Source organism: Aureobasidium namibiae, assembly GCF_000721765.1.
Source record: "Aureobasidium namibiae CBS 147.97 unplaced genomic scaffold scaffold_1, whole genome shotgun sequence".
In the NCBI taxonomy this organism is placed as follows: domain Eukaryota; kingdom Fungi; phylum Ascomycota; class Dothideomycetes; order Dothideales; family Saccotheciaceae; genus Aureobasidium; species Aureobasidium namibiae.
In genome coordinates, this window is record NW_013581208.1 from 509,796 (window position 1) to 527,673 (window position 17,878).

Genomic DNA, 17,878 nt, shown 5'->3' on the forward strand with positions numbered 1-17,878 from the left:
CGGGTACAGCCTATCCGCTACATTGTGTGATCTCACAACGGCATAACGTGGAATTCAAGACAAAAGGGCGGGCGGCTTTGCCCGCTGTGGGACAACAACGGCCATCCTCCGAGTCCCTGACCATCAAATGGTGGCTGACCACGCGTGTGCCCTGCCCTGCCTCTGTAAAGTCAAAAGCAACGCCTCAATGAACAACCCGAAAGCCCCTTGGCATCTTTCGATGCAACAATGTTACACCTTTTGGCCCAGCAAGCAACAAATTCTCCATTGACCGTTTTTGCTAGTAGAATGTGCATTCTCCACCAAGGTGCGAGTTGAATTGGTGTTCCGTCCGGCTCGCCTATCAATCTCAAATTCGGCATGCATCGACATGGTCTAATTAAGTTTTTCTCAGCTCCGCGCAGGAGACAAGTCAAATGATGATCTGGATGAAGGATTCGACGACTCGTCGGTAAAAGGGCACAATTGTTCTTGTACCGATCGCTTTCGTCTCGGACGGACAGCAACCCAACAAGACATCCCTGTCGCGCAGACAGAAAATAACTCACAGTCGAATCTCTTTTCCACTTTTGGGTATCCCGAGTGTGCCAGGATCAGAAGAATCAGAGGCACATCGTCATAAATCTTCTCCTTGTTCCCGGTGCGTGCGGCTCATGTACGACAAACGTTCTGCGAGATGTTGCTTTTGACTACTCCCTATTCCACGCGAGAAACGTCGCGTACACGCCTTCACTTGCCACTACTTGCCGCAAAACGTGGTGCTGGGGTTCGGCCAGGATTTGACGACGTGCATGTTGGGGAAAGCCAGAAGACCCGATCGGTTGTCGGAAACTCAAAAGAATCAAATAGGCGTACTAATACAAGCCCCCTTCTCCAAGAGGCGGCCGTGGAGGAATCGGAGAATCGGAGAATATGGTCGTGGCTGGCAGCAATTTAGCAAAAAGCTCCTAGTAATGCTCGCTATACGAAGCATATGACATGCAATCTTGACGTGAAGACGACAACCGCCCGATGCTCCATGGGTTATACATGTCCCAGGTCTTGTCCTGAGTTTGGACAAATCAACTCAGACATACCTTGGGGATTGACAGGACTTGCTCTGTGGTTTCTGGACGGCTGGAATTCGATCGGGTAGGTTGACCCAATCGACGTTCAATGTTCCCACTTGATGCCATGAAGGATACTGGACACACATGTACGAGACAGAAAGAGACCTGAATATACTCTACTCCACGCTACGTAACCGCAAAAAGGAAGGCTCGCTGTTGAGCATAGCAAAGCATGATAGGAGACAAAATCAAAAGTTATCAAGCCGTGAACCATCGACCGGTAACCATTACCCCGAAGTATCATCAATCGTATCCGCATCCCAGCTCTTACAAGAGAGCAGCAGCTCCGAGAACCACGCCAAAGACGCCAGCAGCAGGGACGACCATGTGGGCAGCAGCACCAGTCTTGGTAGCGGCAGCGGAGGCCGACGAGGCTGCAGAGGCTGCACTGCGAGAGGCTGATGACTGGACTGATGACTGGACTGATGACTGGCTGGAGGCTGCGGACGACTGAGCGGAGGCGGCAGACGAGGAAGCTGCAGAAGCTGACGAAGAAGCGCGGGAGAGAGCCGACGAGAGCGAGCCTGAGATGGAGGCGGTGGCCGACGAGGACGTCTTGGCCATGGCGGAAGATCCGTACCTAGAACTATGGTCAGCGAAACGATTCTGATATTCAGGAGTTGAGAAATGTCAAAGCCAACTTACTGGCTGGCAGCCTGGCAGTACTGCACCTTATACTGAGAGGCGGAGAAGGCGTTGGGATCGTTAGGGCATTGTTTGTAGCAGACGACGAGGTCAGTGTAGCCACTGCAGAGACAGTCGTAGTCATTGGGGCCACACTGCGAGTTCTTTGCCGACTGCTGGGAAACGCAGAGGTCCAGGACGCTGTGGTACATGCGTGTTAATGCCTATTTGAGACGAGCAATTCGAGAACTTTCTCCTACTTCTGAGCAGCGCAAGCTGAGGTGCCTGGAGCAACACTAGAAGTAGTGCTGCTCTGAGCGGTAGCGAGACCGAAGATAGCGGTCATAAAGGCGAGAGTGGTGAACTGCATGGTTTCTTTTGTGGTTGTGTTGTGGTTTGTGATGGGGTGTCTTGCGTCTAGGAATGACCTGGGAGAAGGAAATTGTTTTGATAAAGCAAGTGAAGTGTACGAGCACTTTCAAGCAAGTGATTTCAACGATGGACTGAGCAAACAACAGAATAGCTCGCACACGGCGGCGGTGGGGCTCCTCATATACATAGCACGACCTACCTTCTCTCGGTGCCGCAATCATGCTCACTTTGACGCGCAAACCTGCTTGCTCTCTCCTAACCCGTGGCCACCGGCGGCGGGGAGGTGCGTGTAACATGAAGCCATCCTGTATCTGGGGGGGGCCGGTTTGGTATCCAGATCCACGCCATCCGGCCAGTTTCCAACGTCTGATTGGACGCACCGGCATCTCTTCCAGATACCGTTGCTAAGGGACCGAGCTTGGCTTGCGGCTCTGGGGGCCATACCATGCCTATTTCTACTTGCACAAGGTGGCATGACCGCTCTTTCTTGATATACCGCAGCAGCTAGATACTTCTAGAGCTCGTCTCCGCACGGAGTAGCTCTCGACTACTCGCTCGGTTTTCCGGTTCTGGATGAGGCCACCTTTCGAAAAGGGATGCTGCAACGAACCTTGCTGTTTCCCTGGCACAAACACTTATACGTTTCAGCTTTTTATCTATACCTTCTCATATTAGGCAGCCTCGCGCCCGCGCCCAACCACTCGATTTGAACAGCACAACTCTCATCACCTTAGAGACGCGTAGCTATATTTCCAGTCAGGACATCTGGCGCGCCCCGTAGACTCAAGCTGCAAGCAGCGCTCTGTCTGTCTGCAGTCCGTGCACAACGACATCCATCAAAAGCTTCGACCAGGAAAAATGTTTCTATAAACGGCAACACAACGGTGTCCAGCGCCTTTTGACCAACATGCCGAGGCGACAGGACCTTTGAGAAGAAACGAGAAGAGTCCGAAACGATACACAAGGAAACTTTGAGGCGAGGTAAGGTGCTTTTCGATGCGTTTTTCGATTCTCGCACCACTACATCTTCTTCACTCAGTGTTATATTTCTGTCCATCAGGAATTGCTTCATCAACAGTCGCAGTGGTTTAGTGGTAAAATTCGTGCTTGCCATGCACGAGCCCCGTGTTCGATTCACGGCTGCGACATCTGTTTTGTCTTGTGTTCTGGACATGTGATCTCTTTTGCTCCAGCAGCCTGTCACACATGCTGGGCATGCTAGACCTCTCCATACCCAAAGGTGGATTCTGCGAGCAGCTATATAGATGCACAGTCCTTTCAGTGAATGGGAGGCATCCACTGAGATTTACAGAAACCACTGGCTCTCTGTGAATTTGTCTGCCATCTGGACCGATGGACCGAATTGTGCATCTTGATGACTCTGATCACATCTGTGGGTATTAATCAATGTGAGCGGGAGTCGCGGACTTTGGCACGCCAGGGGAGAATCATCATCGTCAAGGATTAAAGGAGAAGATGCTTCGTCATGAGATTGTGTTCATAAGCAGTCATGTATATACAGTGAACCCATCGACTATTTACATCAAGCCAACATCTTTAGGTACGGTAAGCGCCATAGTTCTGCTGAAAAACCTGGAAACTCGCACTGCGGTAAGTGTCAGGAAGCAAGTTGTTTCCCACAGCTTGCAGATTCAACAGTGTAGGCTTGGTAGTGTTGTACTGAGGCCAATTGATAAGTGGTGTTGCAGAGCCAAGGGCATTGGGATCGAGGTAGTTGATGAATGAAGTGTAGTAGTCGAGGTATGTCTTTTGTGTAGTGACACCGCCGACGCCAAAGAAAATGCTGAGTAAGTCGCTGCCGTGGAAAGTACCTAGAACTGCTGTACCGTAGAGATGACTGTCGAGGTAACTCCACGAAGGCACTGTGGAAGAGACAGCGTAAAGAAGTTGTCGGCGACGGAGGTTGAACACGCCATCTCCAAGGATGGCAGCCAAACGCTTGTATTGCGGGTAAATGTTGTTGAAGATGCCAGTCCTGAATGGAGATCCTGCTGTAATGTCGTCGGGATATGTGGCAACTACTGCAGCGACCTGAGATCTAGGCGTGTCGGGGTAGGCGCTGGCGACGTAGTCTAGGAGTTGCTGACTAGTCGTGATATTGCTCTGCACCAAACTGAACAGCGGGCCTTCGTCTTCTTGATCTCCAGAGATCAGTGGCACTTTGGCATAGTTCCCGTTCTGAAGAGCAATCTCAGGACTGACGGGGAAGAAGCCGTCTGCTGGATCGGGTCGGGGAAGGTATGCTAGCGAAACCGACTGGTAGCTGAAAAGTCCAGGCACAGACTTGAGTACATGTTAGCACCTGTTGTAATCTGAAGGGCTTCCTTACTTACGTTTGCAGCTCTCATGAAGTCCTCATAGCTCAATCCTCTCAAGCAGGCTAGCGTGTCACTGCTGCTAGAACAACCAGCTGCGTTGACTACGGTATCGTAAACAGCTTGTGCTTTGGGATTTGCGACATCTACAGCAGGAACAACAGAACCAGAGTTCATGATTGCACCTCTGAACAATGGCTTTCCGTTGTAAGTGTTATCACCGCTGTTCACAATCATTTGGTCGTAGACCGAAATCGCTCCTCTGTTTGGTCGTCAGTACGATTTGCAACCTGTTCAAGAAGATGGACTTACGCGCTCTCGCCCCAGATGGTGACACGATCCGGATCACCTCCAAAGGCAGCGATATTCTCAGCCACCCACTCCAAACCCTTTCTCTGATCCTTGAGTCCGAGATTGGTGGAGCCGTCAGCCTGCAGCTCTTTTCCAGCGAGCCAGCCGAAGCCTCCAACCCTGTAGTTGACTGCCACGTAGATAACACCATGTCCCAGAGCAGCGGACTCAGCAACCAAAGGGGTACCATCATACATCTGAGTGCTGCCTACCTCGAAACCGCCACCAAATATCCAGAAAACAACGGGTAGCTTCGAAGATGCCGTGGTACCAGCAGGACGTTGGACGTTGAGAGTCAAACAGTCCTCTCCAGTGTCAGTTGCCACTTGCAATAGTGGCGACATTAAAACTTCTCCAAGAACATCGGCAGGTATGTCAGTACTGTCGACTTGGCTGAAGAATTGCGGGCATGCTTTGGGTACGCCAGTAGCTGCGAACGTTCCTGAAGGGTAGGATGCTGTGATCGATTGAGGAGGCTTCAACCTCAGGCTGCCTGTTGGGGGCAAGGCGAATGGGATACCCTTGAAAGACTCGACATTGCCGAGAGAGCTTCCGATGACTGTTCCGTTCTTGACGACAGCAGAGGGTCCAGTTGCGCGCTTCTCCTCTACCGGGGCTGCGAGGGCAGCGGTGAAAGCCGTGAAGGCAACAAGTAATGACCGCATGACGATGTACGTGATTGGGAAAGGAGTGGGTTGTATGAGATATCAATACAGCAACAGAGTGCGACACCAGACTTACTTATACTCCTTGGTCAGATGCGTCTCTTTGATCTACGAACTTATTTGAAATCGGGAATAGTTGAACGGCCGTAAAAACGGTATATCCACGTTGATGTGGCCATCCACGCCGAGGTAAAAGACAAGAGTAGAGCATCACGCGAACAAGCTCACAACGGCAGACAGACGGTCGATGTTGAGGGTCCACCGATGACCTTATGGCAGCGACCCGCTCTGTCAAAGTCGTGATAGATTATGGTTAACCTTACTCGGTGCTCCAGACTACAGATGATGGTCGTCCGGTGCCAAGGTGGTCAGTGAGGCAACGGTTTGCGAGGCGGGGAACACCAAAGTCAAAACCACGTAGATCTCTCGAAAGATGATCAACCGGTGGTATACCAGCCCCGCACCTTTTGCTGAGAGAGCTCGGTCCCAAGCGAGCCTCGGCAAGTCCTCGTGAAGCCTACTCAATGATACCATGGAGTCAATGCATCTTCCAATCGGCACCAGAAGACATTCTAACAGCGCTCCTCTCAATGTCTAGAGCATAACTCAAGGATTTTGGCAATATACCAATGCCGTGAAGAGGTTATGGTGTTACAAGCAAGCGGGGTCTTGGGGCCAGGTGTCGGGATGGCCACGAGGACTTCGGCAGTGTCTTTGTGGAGCCTGCTGGGTGTGCGGAAACGACAACGGTAGGCCTCACAGGTAGTATTTCTGGATTCTCGCTGTCACACGCACTATTCAAGGAAAAACCGGCTCCGAACTACGTGCTTGAACCGGTGTATTCAGCTAAAAGCTCAAGGCTGGTCACTTGCTTCGGGGCCGAATGAAGATCACTTGCATTAATTAGTTCATAGCTACATACCAGCGAATGTGGGTGCCGTTGCTAATGTAGGAATAACGCCTAGTTGGTTTCCATAGACAGCAAAAAAAGAGGGCAGCAAACGTTCGTTACCTCCAGTTTCTGGATAGTCATTGCGGTTATCAAGACCTGACAAGCTTTTGTTGTTCTCATTATTCCTCGTAATCATAATCGTAGTCGTAGTCATCGAGCAGCCCGTTTCGTCGCTGGCCACGGACCCAGTATTGCTGAATGTGTTTGTTAGCATCCACTTCCACGACCAGACTGTGTGCTGACTCACATGGTACGTGGAGTAGTCTCTCACTCTGGGAAGTCCGATCTGGTCTGCCACGTTGATATAGCCATCCTGGTTCTTATGGCCAGTCTTGACCAATCCCTTCAAAGAACTGCTATCGATTGCATTCTGCCACTGTGTTCTGCAGTAAGGACATGTCACTTGGCCGTGACCCTTTGTTGCAGCCCATTGGTCAAAGCAGGTTTTGTGGAGATTGTTACCGCACGCGGCTTGACACCAGACGATGGCCTCCTTTTCTTTGGAGAGCTCTTCGCAGCAGATTGGACAATCTCCCTCGATGGGTTTACGCTTTCCGTCTTTATCTTCGGCGTGGATCGTCTCGGTGGGCAGAGGTCCGGCGTGGTCGAAGATCTCTTCCAGTTCCGAGGTCAAGAATGCTACTTGAAAGTTCAAAGGCTCAGACGCCTTCAGAACTTTCAGCAGAACATACAGAATATGTTTGCACTGTGGATTTCCTCTGACACGAAAGTCTGGGCAGGTGCACTCGGGCACGTGGGTTATCTTGACTGTGTAGATGTTGCCTGTGCTGCCAGCAAGGTCGATCTCTTCCATGGGACAGTGTGGAGGTTGATGTGGGCAGTCATGATTACTCGTGCGGCGTCTGTCGATGACGACCATACGCTGCGTCGTGGCACGATGGGCAATAGTAGCATACTTCTGTGGTGCTTGTTTGCGGTGGCTACAAGACATAAGCTGTCTGCAAGCTAGCTGGGTGTTGTGTGCACCTGGTACTTACGGTTTGAGCCGCTTTTCCTCGCCTTTGGCTGGCTTTGCTTTCTTCGGCTTCTTAGATGATGTCGCTTCATCATCTTGGGTCAAATCGATCACGTTCTTTGCGTGTTGCGACCAAGGCGCTTTGGTGGTTGGCTTGGCATTGGCGTCGTCGGACTGGATGGATCTATTGTTTGCCACTCGTTTGGTTGTTGCTTTCGAATTGTATTTTGCAGCTCCAGATTGCGCATGTATCGTTTGTGTATCCTGATGCTGGCTGCTCTTGTCGTCATCTGTCGGGTCTGATCTCTTCCTCTTCATCGAGGCTTTTGTTGCACAGGCAGCGGGCTGCGCACTAGATTCGAAGCGTTGCGTCGAACTCCTTACACGACCGCTCCTCCGTGGCTCAGGAGCAGTATTTTCGACTGCAGATAACTCCAGAGGCACGGGGACGGACGATGTCGATTCTTCCATGTCAGTGTTTTGACGATGTGACGAGTTAAGCAGGTGGAACAAGAGCTTGTCTGCACGGCCAGGGTGGCGTGTCTAGCAGCCAGCTCGACAGTCACGTGATTGGAAGCTCCAGCGGCGCAGTTTCAACCGAGATGGCAACTTTTGTCGGAGTTGAATTGGGCGAACAGCAAAACGATACTTGCTTTCGTATATAAGAAACCTTTTCTGCGATTCGCTTTTGGGGCTCCATTATGCTCTTTCCTATCGTTGCGAGCCTCCTCATTGGACTGTTTTGTTATCCGGCAATAACTCAATTTTGCAGCCTGTTCGTACTACCAGATTCATCTCCCAGCCTCAAATGTGTCTTATTCATAGACTTGCATTCGTGTGAGTGCCGCGTGGCTGTGTCTGCACCTCATTCAATACCGACTCATCCAGAACAGGAATGGCACGACTGGGCTCTGATGATGTTGAAACTTCATTAATATTCATCGCTCATGATCTAATCCTGAATCGCTGACAATGCCAAACGCCATTTTGTTCCCTTTCCCACTGTCTACTATGCAATAACCAAAGTCTATGAGTATTAATTTTACAAGCTGACAACAACAGCCGCAGCAAGAGCCACGAGCACTGCCACAGCAGAGCCCTTGGTATTAGTGGCGGCCGAAGTGGAAGTAGCACCACAGCAGGCACGGTTGTAGGTCACGCCGTTAGCCTTAGCAGCGACCTCGAATACAGATCCGTCGCCGACATCGTAGTAATCGACCAACAACCAAGTAGGGGGACGGTCCCACATGGCTAAATTCGAGTTAGTAAAGTCGGAACACGGAAGATTAAATCAAATATCACATACCGGTGCAGTTCTGTTCGGCAGCTCCAAGGGAGCCGTATTCAATGGCAGCAGCGTTGGTGACGTTCAACTCTGCTGAGTTGGGGATCAGGATCGATGTGCCGAAGAGAGCGACGTTGGTGTTCAAGTTGTGGTTGGCGAGATACATCAAGTCGTTTCTGGCGGCCTTTTGGTCAAGGTTGGGAGGACGCTGAGTGGTGCAGGGGAAGGCACGGTCGGTAGGCGAGAAAGGAGTCTCCCACATATGGGTGAATTCGTCGAGGATGTAGGGATATTTCACCTGGTCAGCGTTGTAGTCCATGAAGACAACTACACGCTTCTGAGACAAAATCATCTCGGAGAGAGTAGGCCACTGGTCGAGGCGCATAGGGATGTAAGGAGGCTCATACAGGTAGTCGGCCAAGTTAGACTGCTGGAGGACCTGACTGTAGTTTCCAGGCTCGATGAAGTCGCTGTTGACAATGAGGAGGGTCACGACATCGTAGGGGTGGTCGCGGACCCAATCGCCGACTTCGTTAAGCTCCTTGAGGTAAGTGCCAGCGTCCAGAAGGTCGCAAGAGGTGTGACAACTAAAAATGGATCCGTTGACGTAGTGCGTCTCGCCCTGAATCATGCGGATACCGTCGTTGAGCTGGACAGTGATACTGCGATCCTGGTTGGATGCAAGGTTGCCCTTGATGTTGAAAGCGGCGTTGTGAGCGACGACCTCTGTGATGTTGCCGTACTTGCGGTTGCAGAACTCAGGGTAGTTGTTGCAGGGTGTGGTGTTTGTAGGTTGAGCACTGCTGCTGGTGCCAGTACCCGCGGCGGTCGAGGTGCGAGTCGAGTTTAGGTGCGAACTCAGGGTGACAGTTCCGTTGATGACGCTCTGAGTCACAATGCCTCCTCCACCGACAAGCAAAGTAGCAATGCTTGTCGAGCCTTTGGAAGCTGAAGTGGTTGTGGCAGTTCCAGTACCAGATGAGGAACGAGTTCCTGACTTTGAAGTGGAGGTCGATGACTCGTCTGCATACAAGGTCGAGGCCGTGATTTGAGAGCCAAGAGACTTGTATGAGAACATGCCACCAGTAAAGACTGCAGACGAAGTCTGACTACCGGTCAGGGTAACGACAGCGGGGCTGCCGGAGCTACTGCCGCTTGCGCTGCCAGATCTCGAGGCCGAAGATGCTGAGGATACGTCCGAGGTGGCGGCAGTGCTGTCTGAAGATTGGGCGCTGGAGCCCAGGGCCAGTAGGGCCGCGAGCCAAAGACTGCGAGGCAACATATTGGCGGTGGTGAGTGGTTAGCGATAGAGGAGCAAGGCTGCCAGACGACAGCGAACGTCGAGGGAGAAGACAGAAGATGAAGCACAACAGATCAACGAGCGCTAGCTGCTGCAGGTGAAAAAGGACGGTTGACGTTGGCGTGTGCTCGAGTACAAGAGTGACGTCTGTGGAGAGCGGTCGGAGTAGCTGGAGAAAAAAAATGGGCTATGCTGTTGGTGTATCCTTGTATAATAATACGATGATGAGGCTATCCGGGAGTGCCGCGTAAGTTTACTGGCTTTCAGGCCGCATCTTGATCCGCGGTCAACGGACGCCAGACCGTGCGAAGAAGAAAAGGAGAAAGAAATCAACAGATCGGCGTGCTGGTCTCTGCAGCTGCCTCGTGCGAACCATGCATATATGGACCCATCACAATCACCAAATCGAGTCTTTACATCAGTCTACGGGCGTGCAAACAGCTTTGGCAGCACAGATTCGCTATTCAACCAGAATCGATGTTGACTTTAGCATGACCAAGGACAAGATGTGGCTGCACGCTAGACGGATTGCCGCAGGGGTCCGAAGGCTACCATGATGTAATTTCCAGGGCTTGGCCGTGCCTCTGCCCCTAACCTTACGCAACAAGACGAGCGTACGGATACGCATGGGATCAGGACAAGAGATTTCTGATGCAGCCACCGCACACGTCGTAAGCTCGGGCTCGCGCTAGCATCTCCTTGTCGGCCCCAAACCCAGGGAAGGACATATCTTCTCCAAGCGCATCAACCAAATCTGGGCCGTTTTGGCCCTTTCGTCATCGCACCTTTGATGAGACATTGTTTTCCTCACGGCCCTTCTGTCTTGTCGTCAGGAAATTTCTCTGTATTCGTACCATATCATATCAGGCTGCTGTCGACCTCCCCCGTTTCCGCAAACACTTCTCGCCTCCCCACACGTCGCTCTCCACCATGTTTGGTCGCAAGAACCGCGACGACATTTCGCCCGATGCCAGGGTCCCTTCCGAGGAGACGGACCGCACCTTGACTCCGGGCATTGACGGTCCCTCAAAGGCTCAGCTCAAGAGAGCAACTCGCACTCGTATGACCTGGGCTTTGATCTCGTCTTTCCTCCTCCTCTTGACCGTCATCTTCTTGATCCTCGTCGAGATCGGCTGCACTAGCACTGGAAGCGTTAGGACCAGCATCTACTTCATCAACATCAACCTAACCAACATCTTCCCCGAGTCTGTTCCCGATGCTGCCATCATCAACTCCATTGCCCAGACTATCGGTCTGCACGACTTCTACCGCGTGGGTCTTTGGGGTTTCTGCCAGGGTTACAATGGTCAAGGCGTCACCAGTTGCTCCAAACCTGAGACTCTCTACTGGTTCAACCCTGTGCAAATCATCGTCAGCCAGTTGCTATCTGGCGCAACTCGTACGTCTGCACCTATCGCTCAAGTGCTCCATAGCCACAGCTAACATGAGTCTCCAGTCGCACTACCTACGGATCTTACCGATATCCTCGGCCTTATCAGAGTTGTCTCGCACTGGATGTTCGGTCTCTTCCTCGCAGGTGCCTGCTTGTCCTTTGTCATGATCATCTTGAACCCACTGGCCGTCTTCTCTCGCTGGCTCACCCTGTTCACTGGTATCTTCACCTTCTTGGCCGCGCTGTTCACCACCGTCGCTACCGTCATCGCAACTGTCATGTTCATCATCATGCAAAACGCATTCACCTCGGTCGACGAGCTCAACATTGGCGCAGAACTCGGCATCAAGATGTTCGTCTTCATGTGGATTGCAGCAGGCACTTCGATTCTGGCCTGGTTGATCCAGACTAGTCTGTGCTGCTGCTGTGCCAGCAGAAGAGACGTCAAGAAGGGAAAGAAGACTGGAAGCAAGAAGGCCTGGCAAACCGAGACACCCGGCGTCAGCGAGAAGGAGTCGAGACGCGGCGTCTTTGGCCGCAAGTAGTTCTGCAAAACGCCGAAGAAGGTTGAGCATGTGACGTAGAGCGATAAAAGGTGTGTATATTGAGGGATTCCTGGTTGTGACCACGGCGTTTGGGATGTGCATAGGCAGAGCGATTGGGATTAAACACATAATGTACCTAGAATAACGATATCGAATTAACGTGTAATTCACGCAGTCACGACAAGCATTGAGCTCCTATCCTGAAGCAGTTTTGACATCTATTGATGTGGTTAACATTCTTACTCTCCTCGTTTCAATCCGGCAATATTAGCCTGCAGTAGACTGTTGAGTGGTGCCTGCATTGTGTGAACGTAACTGGAATAGCAATATAACGGTTATGTGGTGTTAAGCATCACCTAGCCATAATGGACCCACATGAAGCATTCGGCAGCCGCGGACATGGACACGCTTATAAGTTCTTCGACACGCGGGAGGTCTGGAGCTGTAGAGTTTGTATAGCAAGACCGGATAGGTGCGCAAGCGAAGGGCCGCTTTTCAAATCGATCTTCACAACAACAAGTGCCAGCTCACTACTGCTGTCATTGATGTGAACAATGCCTTTTCGTTGACGTATCCACAGAAGGTGAAACTCCAGGCCTCAGGTGTCGTCGACCATGATGCGACATGGAAGTTGTTGGAATTGTTCTTGATCGACTCTAGAAACAGCAAGCCTTACATCGTCTCCAACCAATGCAAGCGAGAGATCTCCAACCTGTGAACTACATGAAAAGCGAGATTGCATATAGGAAGGAGGCTGTGTCGGGAAGAGTGTTTACAAGCAAGAGGCGTGATCTTCTCACACACCATGTGGGACCAAAGAGAGGAAGTCGAATCGACGTCGTTGGAGCTCAACAGATCTGTGGTCTGGCCAGTCGGCGAGCGAGTCGCACAGAGCACAGCGGGTGTTTCATGGCATGGACGGCAGGCGTCACATACATAGGACAAGTAAAGTGGAGGCGAACGAACGAGTAGTGAAATTAAGATCAATGCCTTGGCTGCATATGGAGGCAGACAAGCGAGTAATGCTTCGAGGGCGAAGGAAGCTCAGGCTTTGTTTCCAAATGATGGCGTGCCGTGGGCGATGCGGCACGCACAACAGTCGCATATATGAGATGTGTGCGAGACGACGGGCGGCACGTTCGATTAAGCGGTTTCGTTAAGGCCCCAATCTCCTTGGTGATGAGGACGAGATGGGTAGAAGAGAGAACAGTGCAGCCGGTATCCGGCAGCGGAGTGACATCTAACCGTCTTCTTGGACAACAACAAAACAATGGGTCGGTGGGAGAGATGTGGATAAGCGAAAGCTTGGAAGCGGGAGCTCTGACCAGTTCTTCAGGAACAGGCAACTCACCATGCCTGATCGGGCGCGTACCTGCATTCACGACGTGGGACAGGGTTTGGTCGTGAGACAGCAGAAGGGGTTACAAAGTTTTGTAGTGGACCCGTCAGACAGAGAGAAGCCACAACCAGGACGAGATGTCGGCACTTTTGGCAAAGCTGCGTGGTCGTTGTGACCTCGAGGCAGGCGCTGCAGGAGCGATAAAGCAGAAAATAGCTTGATTAGCAATGGCAGCAAGATGAGACGGCCTGTGGGAGATCATTGGAAGGGGAAGCAGTCAAGAGTGCAGGACGGATGTGGGTCGGTAATTACCTACGGACCCCTTAGGGCGGCGGATCGAGGAGACGTCGAGCGTTGTGGTGTCGCCAAGGCAGGCAGGTCCATTCCTTCGCACGTTTCTCGACCCCGGCCGACTCGTTGATGTTTGTTCGCTCTGCTCGCTCTTGCTTCCCTGCTGCACCTGCTCTGACGCTCCTTTGACCTCGCATACCACTCACGCTCATTCACCCCAGTCGCTCTTTGTAAATATCCTCTCGCCAAGTCACTCTTTCGAAACCGCCGCATCCTTAATTCCCGTCTATCCTTAATCGCCCATAATACTGCCTGGATGTACTGCTGCCAATAACCGCCCGACCTCCTGGACACAAACAACGCAATCGCCTACTCACGACGACAAACAAAACAAGACAAACACACGATGCCCGTCACCCTCAGCTCGCATCACAGATGGCATGTGCCGCACCAGCACATGCCTAGCATCGCGACCTTTGCAGATGCCACAGTCAACGACGCACCAACGCTGGTGCAGCGCTCAGCTGCTACCTCTGCCACATCGACTTGCAAGGCCGGAGACAACACAGGAACATGCCAGAAGCCGACCACTGCCGGTAACTCGACCAGTATCATCATCGGTGTCGCCGTAGCGTGAGTCCGGCTATTCTTTGCTGCTGTATGCGCCCTTCTGACATGTCCAACACAGTGTTCCCGTAGTCATTGCCGCTCTCGTCCTCTTCTTTCTGCACAGACGCGTCAAGCGAAAGCACGCTCAAGAGGACCGTGACGACAAGTACAAGTCGCTCGACTTTGGCTTGGACGATGTGTCAGCCAAGGGCAGAGGGCCCAAGGGTGTGCCTGAGATGACCATCACCGACATGGAGAAGTCGACCAAAAACATCATGCACACCAAGGGCCTCTCGCTTGACATGATGAACACTCCCTATCTGCTTCCTGGTGCCGTCAGCAGCTCTTCCTCTTCGCTCCGCTCAATATCTCGCTCAATCACCGATGGCGAAGACCCCTACCGTCCCGTGACCATGACCAGCACCAACTCCAGCTCCATTCCCGACCGCACTTCTTCGCGACCCAAGCCCGGCAATGCTTCTGTCTACACCGAATACAGCGAACGATCCGAGAACCTCAATGCTGGCCTCCTGCACAACGCCCAGCGCATGTCGCGCTCCAACCCCTTCGACGACCAGTCCCCTGAGCGCGTCTACTCGCCCGAGTACTCGGCTGCTGCTCCTGCTCCCCCGCCGCCAGCCCACATGAACGCTTCATTCTCTGCATCTGCCGCCCCTCGTAACAAGCCCGCTCCTCCAAAGCTCACCATGCCCAACCCTGATGTTTTCCACATCACTCCCCCTTCGCCACCCGAACACCAGCGCGCTCCTGCACCCCCTGCTCACGTCACTGCTCCCTCGCCTCCTGCTCACCAACAAGATGCCGCTGCCGCTCACTACCCTGTCAACGACTATGCACAGGACAACCTGTACGCTGCTGCTCCCGACGCCCGCCGTGTGTCGGTCATGGGCCTTCGTCCCCTTCCTCCGGACCACCCTGATGACAACCCTGAACAGCGCGCCAACCGTATCCGCTCTTTCTACAAGGAATACTTTGATGACAGCAAGCCCAACCCTCAAGGACAATATCAGAACGAGTACGAGGCCGACATCTACGCCGACTACAGCGCCTACATGTACGAAGCTCCCCAGGCTCCCTTCGCTCAGCCCATGGCTCGTCGTGCCATGACTCCTCCTCCTCGTGTGGGTGGTGGCCGTGTCCGCAGCAACACTTCTTTCGGCTCGACCGGTCACATTGCCAACCCTGCTTTCCGTCGCCCTCCTCAGCAGCCCAAGAAGAAGCTGCCCCCACCGATCGCTCTGCACAACCTGCCCACTCCTTCTGCCATGACCGACGATATGACTTTCACGCCTACCCTCTTTGCCCCTCCCGTCTCATACCGTGATCGTCAAGCCGGCCGCACGCCAGACAGTCCCTCAAGACCCTACAGCCCTGCCGTCCGTGCCTTCACACCTCTTGCAACGAGTTTCGATGACCTTGCTGTGATTCCCAGCGCGTAAGTCACTTCCAATTTACCTAGCCGATCTTTCTTTTGCTGACCAATCTCCTTCCAGCCACGCTCTTCGCAAGTCGTCGACTTTCACCGCTCTGGACTTTGCACCCCCACCACGCTTCCGCAACGAAGGCACCGCAAGTGATGCCGGCAGTATTCGCAGCAACCGCAGTGGCATCTCCAACGTCCAACAAAACGCCATCCGTGCTGGTGCCTACCGCGTCAGCCGTTTGCCAGGCGACATGGTAGGCACACAAAGCGACCTCAACGCAGCCCTTAAGCCCTCTTGGGACATGAGCCGCTAAAGAGAGATCTCCTTTTTGTACACATTTACAATCTTTGTTTGCCTTGTGCATCACGCCAGCCAACTACAATGTTGTTTATTTCTCCAGCCCGGCGTTGGGCATGTATACGCCTGTTTTCTTCTTGGTCACTACCTTCTTTACATTTCCTAGGGCAAGGCGCAGGGGGTGAGATCTGTTTTCTCGGGCTTCTTTTGGATGTGGTCCACACGGCGTGCTTTTTCGATTTCTCAAACCAATTCTCCTCAGCTGTGGCTAATGTCTTGTTGGTCCTCTGCTCGATACATCTGTCTTCTGCTAGCAGCGACATTTGTGTTTTATTTTGACCTCTGCGTCTCCTTTCGATTTTTCGAGTACATACTTCTCTCTATGCGGAAAAGTCACTTTTCTTGTTCATAAACGTCTTTCCCCTTGTGTGCATCTTGTGACAATTTCTCAGCAGTCCGATTCACATGGATTCATTCTGTAAGTGCATCGAGAGCTAGAATGACAGATCTACCGTATTGCTGAGAGGAGGAACGGCTCGATGTATCGCCAGTACGAACATAGAAGAGAGAATATACACAGGCATACCAGCTACCACACACCATCCACTGCGAGCACCCATACAGCCAACCAGCAGCAAGTCTTGTCACCTACTGAGAAAGCTTACCAACGCCAGCGTTGGCAGTGACATACGACTTGACTTCGGAAGCAGGATCCGCAGCCGCGACAGCAGCACCAGAGAACTTGGTAAGCAAATCAGTGTCGCTCTCGCTAAAAGCGCCAGAACCAGTGAGAGAATTTGCTTCACAAGCGCGGCCGAGGGCAGAGCTGCAAGACGAGCCCGAATCAGCAGTAAACAGCTTTCCAGCAAACGAAGAAGCCTCCAGAGGTGCCTCGACATTCTCAAACACATTTCCCTCGGCGAGAACGTAGCCGCCCTCGCCAATCTCGAAGGCGTGGCCTGAGTTGTCGTTCCAGTAGTTGTTGACGGCGTGAAGAAGAGTTCCGGTCTGGACTTTGGGAGCGCGTCCAGAGGTTTGGTAGATGTAGTTGTTTTTGAAGGTTACTTTGTCGTCTGAGCCGTCGAAGTAGAGAGCCCAGTATTGGTGTCCGTCGCAGGTTGCGCTGTAATCGCCGGAACCGTCGATGTAGGAGTTGGAGATTGTTACGTTTCCAGAAGCTTCGGTGCCCAAGACGATGTGCTGTCTTGCGATGTTGGAAGTCTAGCACAACGATTAGTCACAATATGGGTAGTAGGACGTATGAAGACGTACCGTAACGTGGTCGATCCAGACATTGTCTGTTCCATCCAAGGTGATGGCATCTCCACCCCAAACATATTCAGGGTTGATATCGGAAATCTGGATGTTCTGAAGAATGACGTTCTGGGCTCCATTCACGATTCTCAAGCCCTTGCCTTTGATAACACCCTTGGAGCCATCGCCGACGATTGATTTGTCTGAGCCAACAGTAATTCCAAGGGTTCCAGCTGCATCATAGGTGATGCTGGAGACCGAGGGTGCATCCGGTTCATAGTTTTCGCACCACTTGTCCTTGTCAATAGCAGTCTGGCATCCAGTGCCAGTACCCCCTACATTAGTGTCAGATCAGCATTCTGTATGCCATTGAGGTATGACGAGACTGCTGCCAGATCAACTTACAAGGAGCGCATCCAGAGCTGGTTGTAGTGCCCTCGGTGCCGCGGAAGTCAAAAGTCTTGGTCAAGACAATGACACGAGCAGAGTCGTCGCCAAGGTACGAGACCAGCTCGTCGGTAGTGGAAGGGTAGACAGCAGCAGTATCACCACCACCGGTCGTTGAGGAGGCAAAGCCTTCGGGTTTACCAGTGACACCAGTTACGGCGGCGGAAGCAACACCAGCCATCAAGGCAGTGGCCGAAGCGGCAATACCAAAGTATCTCATTGCAAAAGAAAGGTTCGAAAAGGGTGTGAACAGTTGGTTATGAGAGAATACCGAGAGAGAATTCCGCG

At 52.4% G+C, this 17,878-nt stretch overlaps 8 protein-coding genes across 8 annotated transcripts; 3 read left to right on the top strand and 5 right to left on the bottom strand.

Moving 5' to 3' along the window:
• Positions 1–1,750: 1,750 nt before the first annotated feature.
• On the bottom strand, positions 1,751–2,079 carry M436DRAFT_36229 (uncharacterized protein; the record flags this gene model as incomplete). The annotated part of the gene is made up of 2 exons (XM_013576357.1): positions 1,751–1,934; positions 1,994–2,079. The coding sequence occupies 2 exons, from the start codon at positions 2,077–2,079 to the stop codon at positions 1,751–1,753; spliced, it is 270 nt and encodes an 89-aa protein (XP_013431811.1).
• Positions 2,080–3,662: 1,583 nt separating this feature from the next.
• Positions 3,663–5,457, bottom strand: M436DRAFT_36163 (lipase 3 precursor; the record flags this gene model as incomplete). Its single annotated transcript, XM_013576341.1, has 3 exons — positions 3,663–4,409; positions 4,460–4,703; positions 4,754–5,457. 3 exons carry the CDS (start codon positions 5,455–5,457, stop codon positions 3,663–3,665), a joined length of 1,695 nt encoding a protein of 564 aa, XP_013431795.1.
• A 1,199-nt stretch (positions 5,458–6,656) lies between these two features.
• On the bottom strand, positions 6,657–7,346 carry M436DRAFT_10339 (uncharacterized protein; the record flags this gene model as incomplete). Its single annotated transcript, XM_013576027.1, has 1 exon — positions 6,657–7,346. A coding segment is annotated over one exon (690 nt), but the record flags the coding sequence as incomplete, so codon positions are not given.
• Positions 7,347–8,427: 1,081 nt separating this feature from the next.
• Positions 8,428–9,952, bottom strand: M436DRAFT_35993 (PLC-like phosphodiesterase; the record flags this gene model as incomplete). The annotated part of the gene is made up of 3 exons (XM_013576310.1): positions 8,428–8,636; positions 8,692–9,527; positions 9,747–9,952. The coding sequence occupies 3 exons, from the start codon at positions 9,950–9,952 to the stop codon at positions 8,428–8,430; spliced, it is 1,251 nt and encodes a 416-aa protein (XP_013431764.1).
• Positions 9,953–10,900: 948 nt separating this feature from the next.
• Positions 10,901–11,908, top strand: M436DRAFT_35682 (integral membrane protein-like protein; the record flags this gene model as incomplete). The annotated part of the gene is made up of 2 exons (XM_013576263.1): positions 10,901–11,369; positions 11,427–11,908. 2 exons carry the CDS (start codon positions 10,901–10,903, stop codon positions 11,906–11,908), a joined length of 951 nt encoding a protein of 316 aa, XP_013431717.1.
• Positions 11,909–12,273: 365 nt separating this feature from the next.
• M436DRAFT_59479 (uncharacterized protein) lies at positions 12,274–12,626 on the top strand (the record flags this gene model as incomplete). Its single annotated transcript, XM_013576590.1, has 2 exons — positions 12,274–12,342; positions 12,381–12,626. 2 exons carry the CDS (start codon positions 12,274–12,276, stop codon positions 12,624–12,626), a joined length of 315 nt encoding a protein of 104 aa, XP_013432044.1.
• A 1,318-nt stretch (positions 12,627–13,944) lies between these two features.
• On the top strand, positions 13,945–15,905 carry M436DRAFT_59480 (uncharacterized protein; the record flags this gene model as incomplete). Its single annotated transcript, XM_013576591.1, has 3 exons — positions 13,945–14,171; positions 14,227–15,603; positions 15,662–15,905. The coding sequence occupies 3 exons, from the start codon at positions 13,945–13,947 to the stop codon at positions 15,903–15,905; spliced, it is 1,848 nt and encodes a 615-aa protein (XP_013432045.1).
• A 632-nt stretch (positions 15,906–16,537) lies between these two features.
• Positions 16,538–17,810, bottom strand: M436DRAFT_35332 (pectin lyase-like protein; the record flags this gene model as incomplete). Its single annotated transcript, XM_013576202.1, has 3 exons — positions 16,538–17,110; positions 17,162–17,478; positions 17,549–17,810. The coding sequence occupies 3 exons, from the start codon at positions 17,808–17,810 to the stop codon at positions 16,538–16,540; spliced, it is 1,152 nt and encodes a 383-aa protein (XP_013431656.1).
• Between the last annotated feature and the right edge of the window lie 68 nt (positions 17,811–17,878).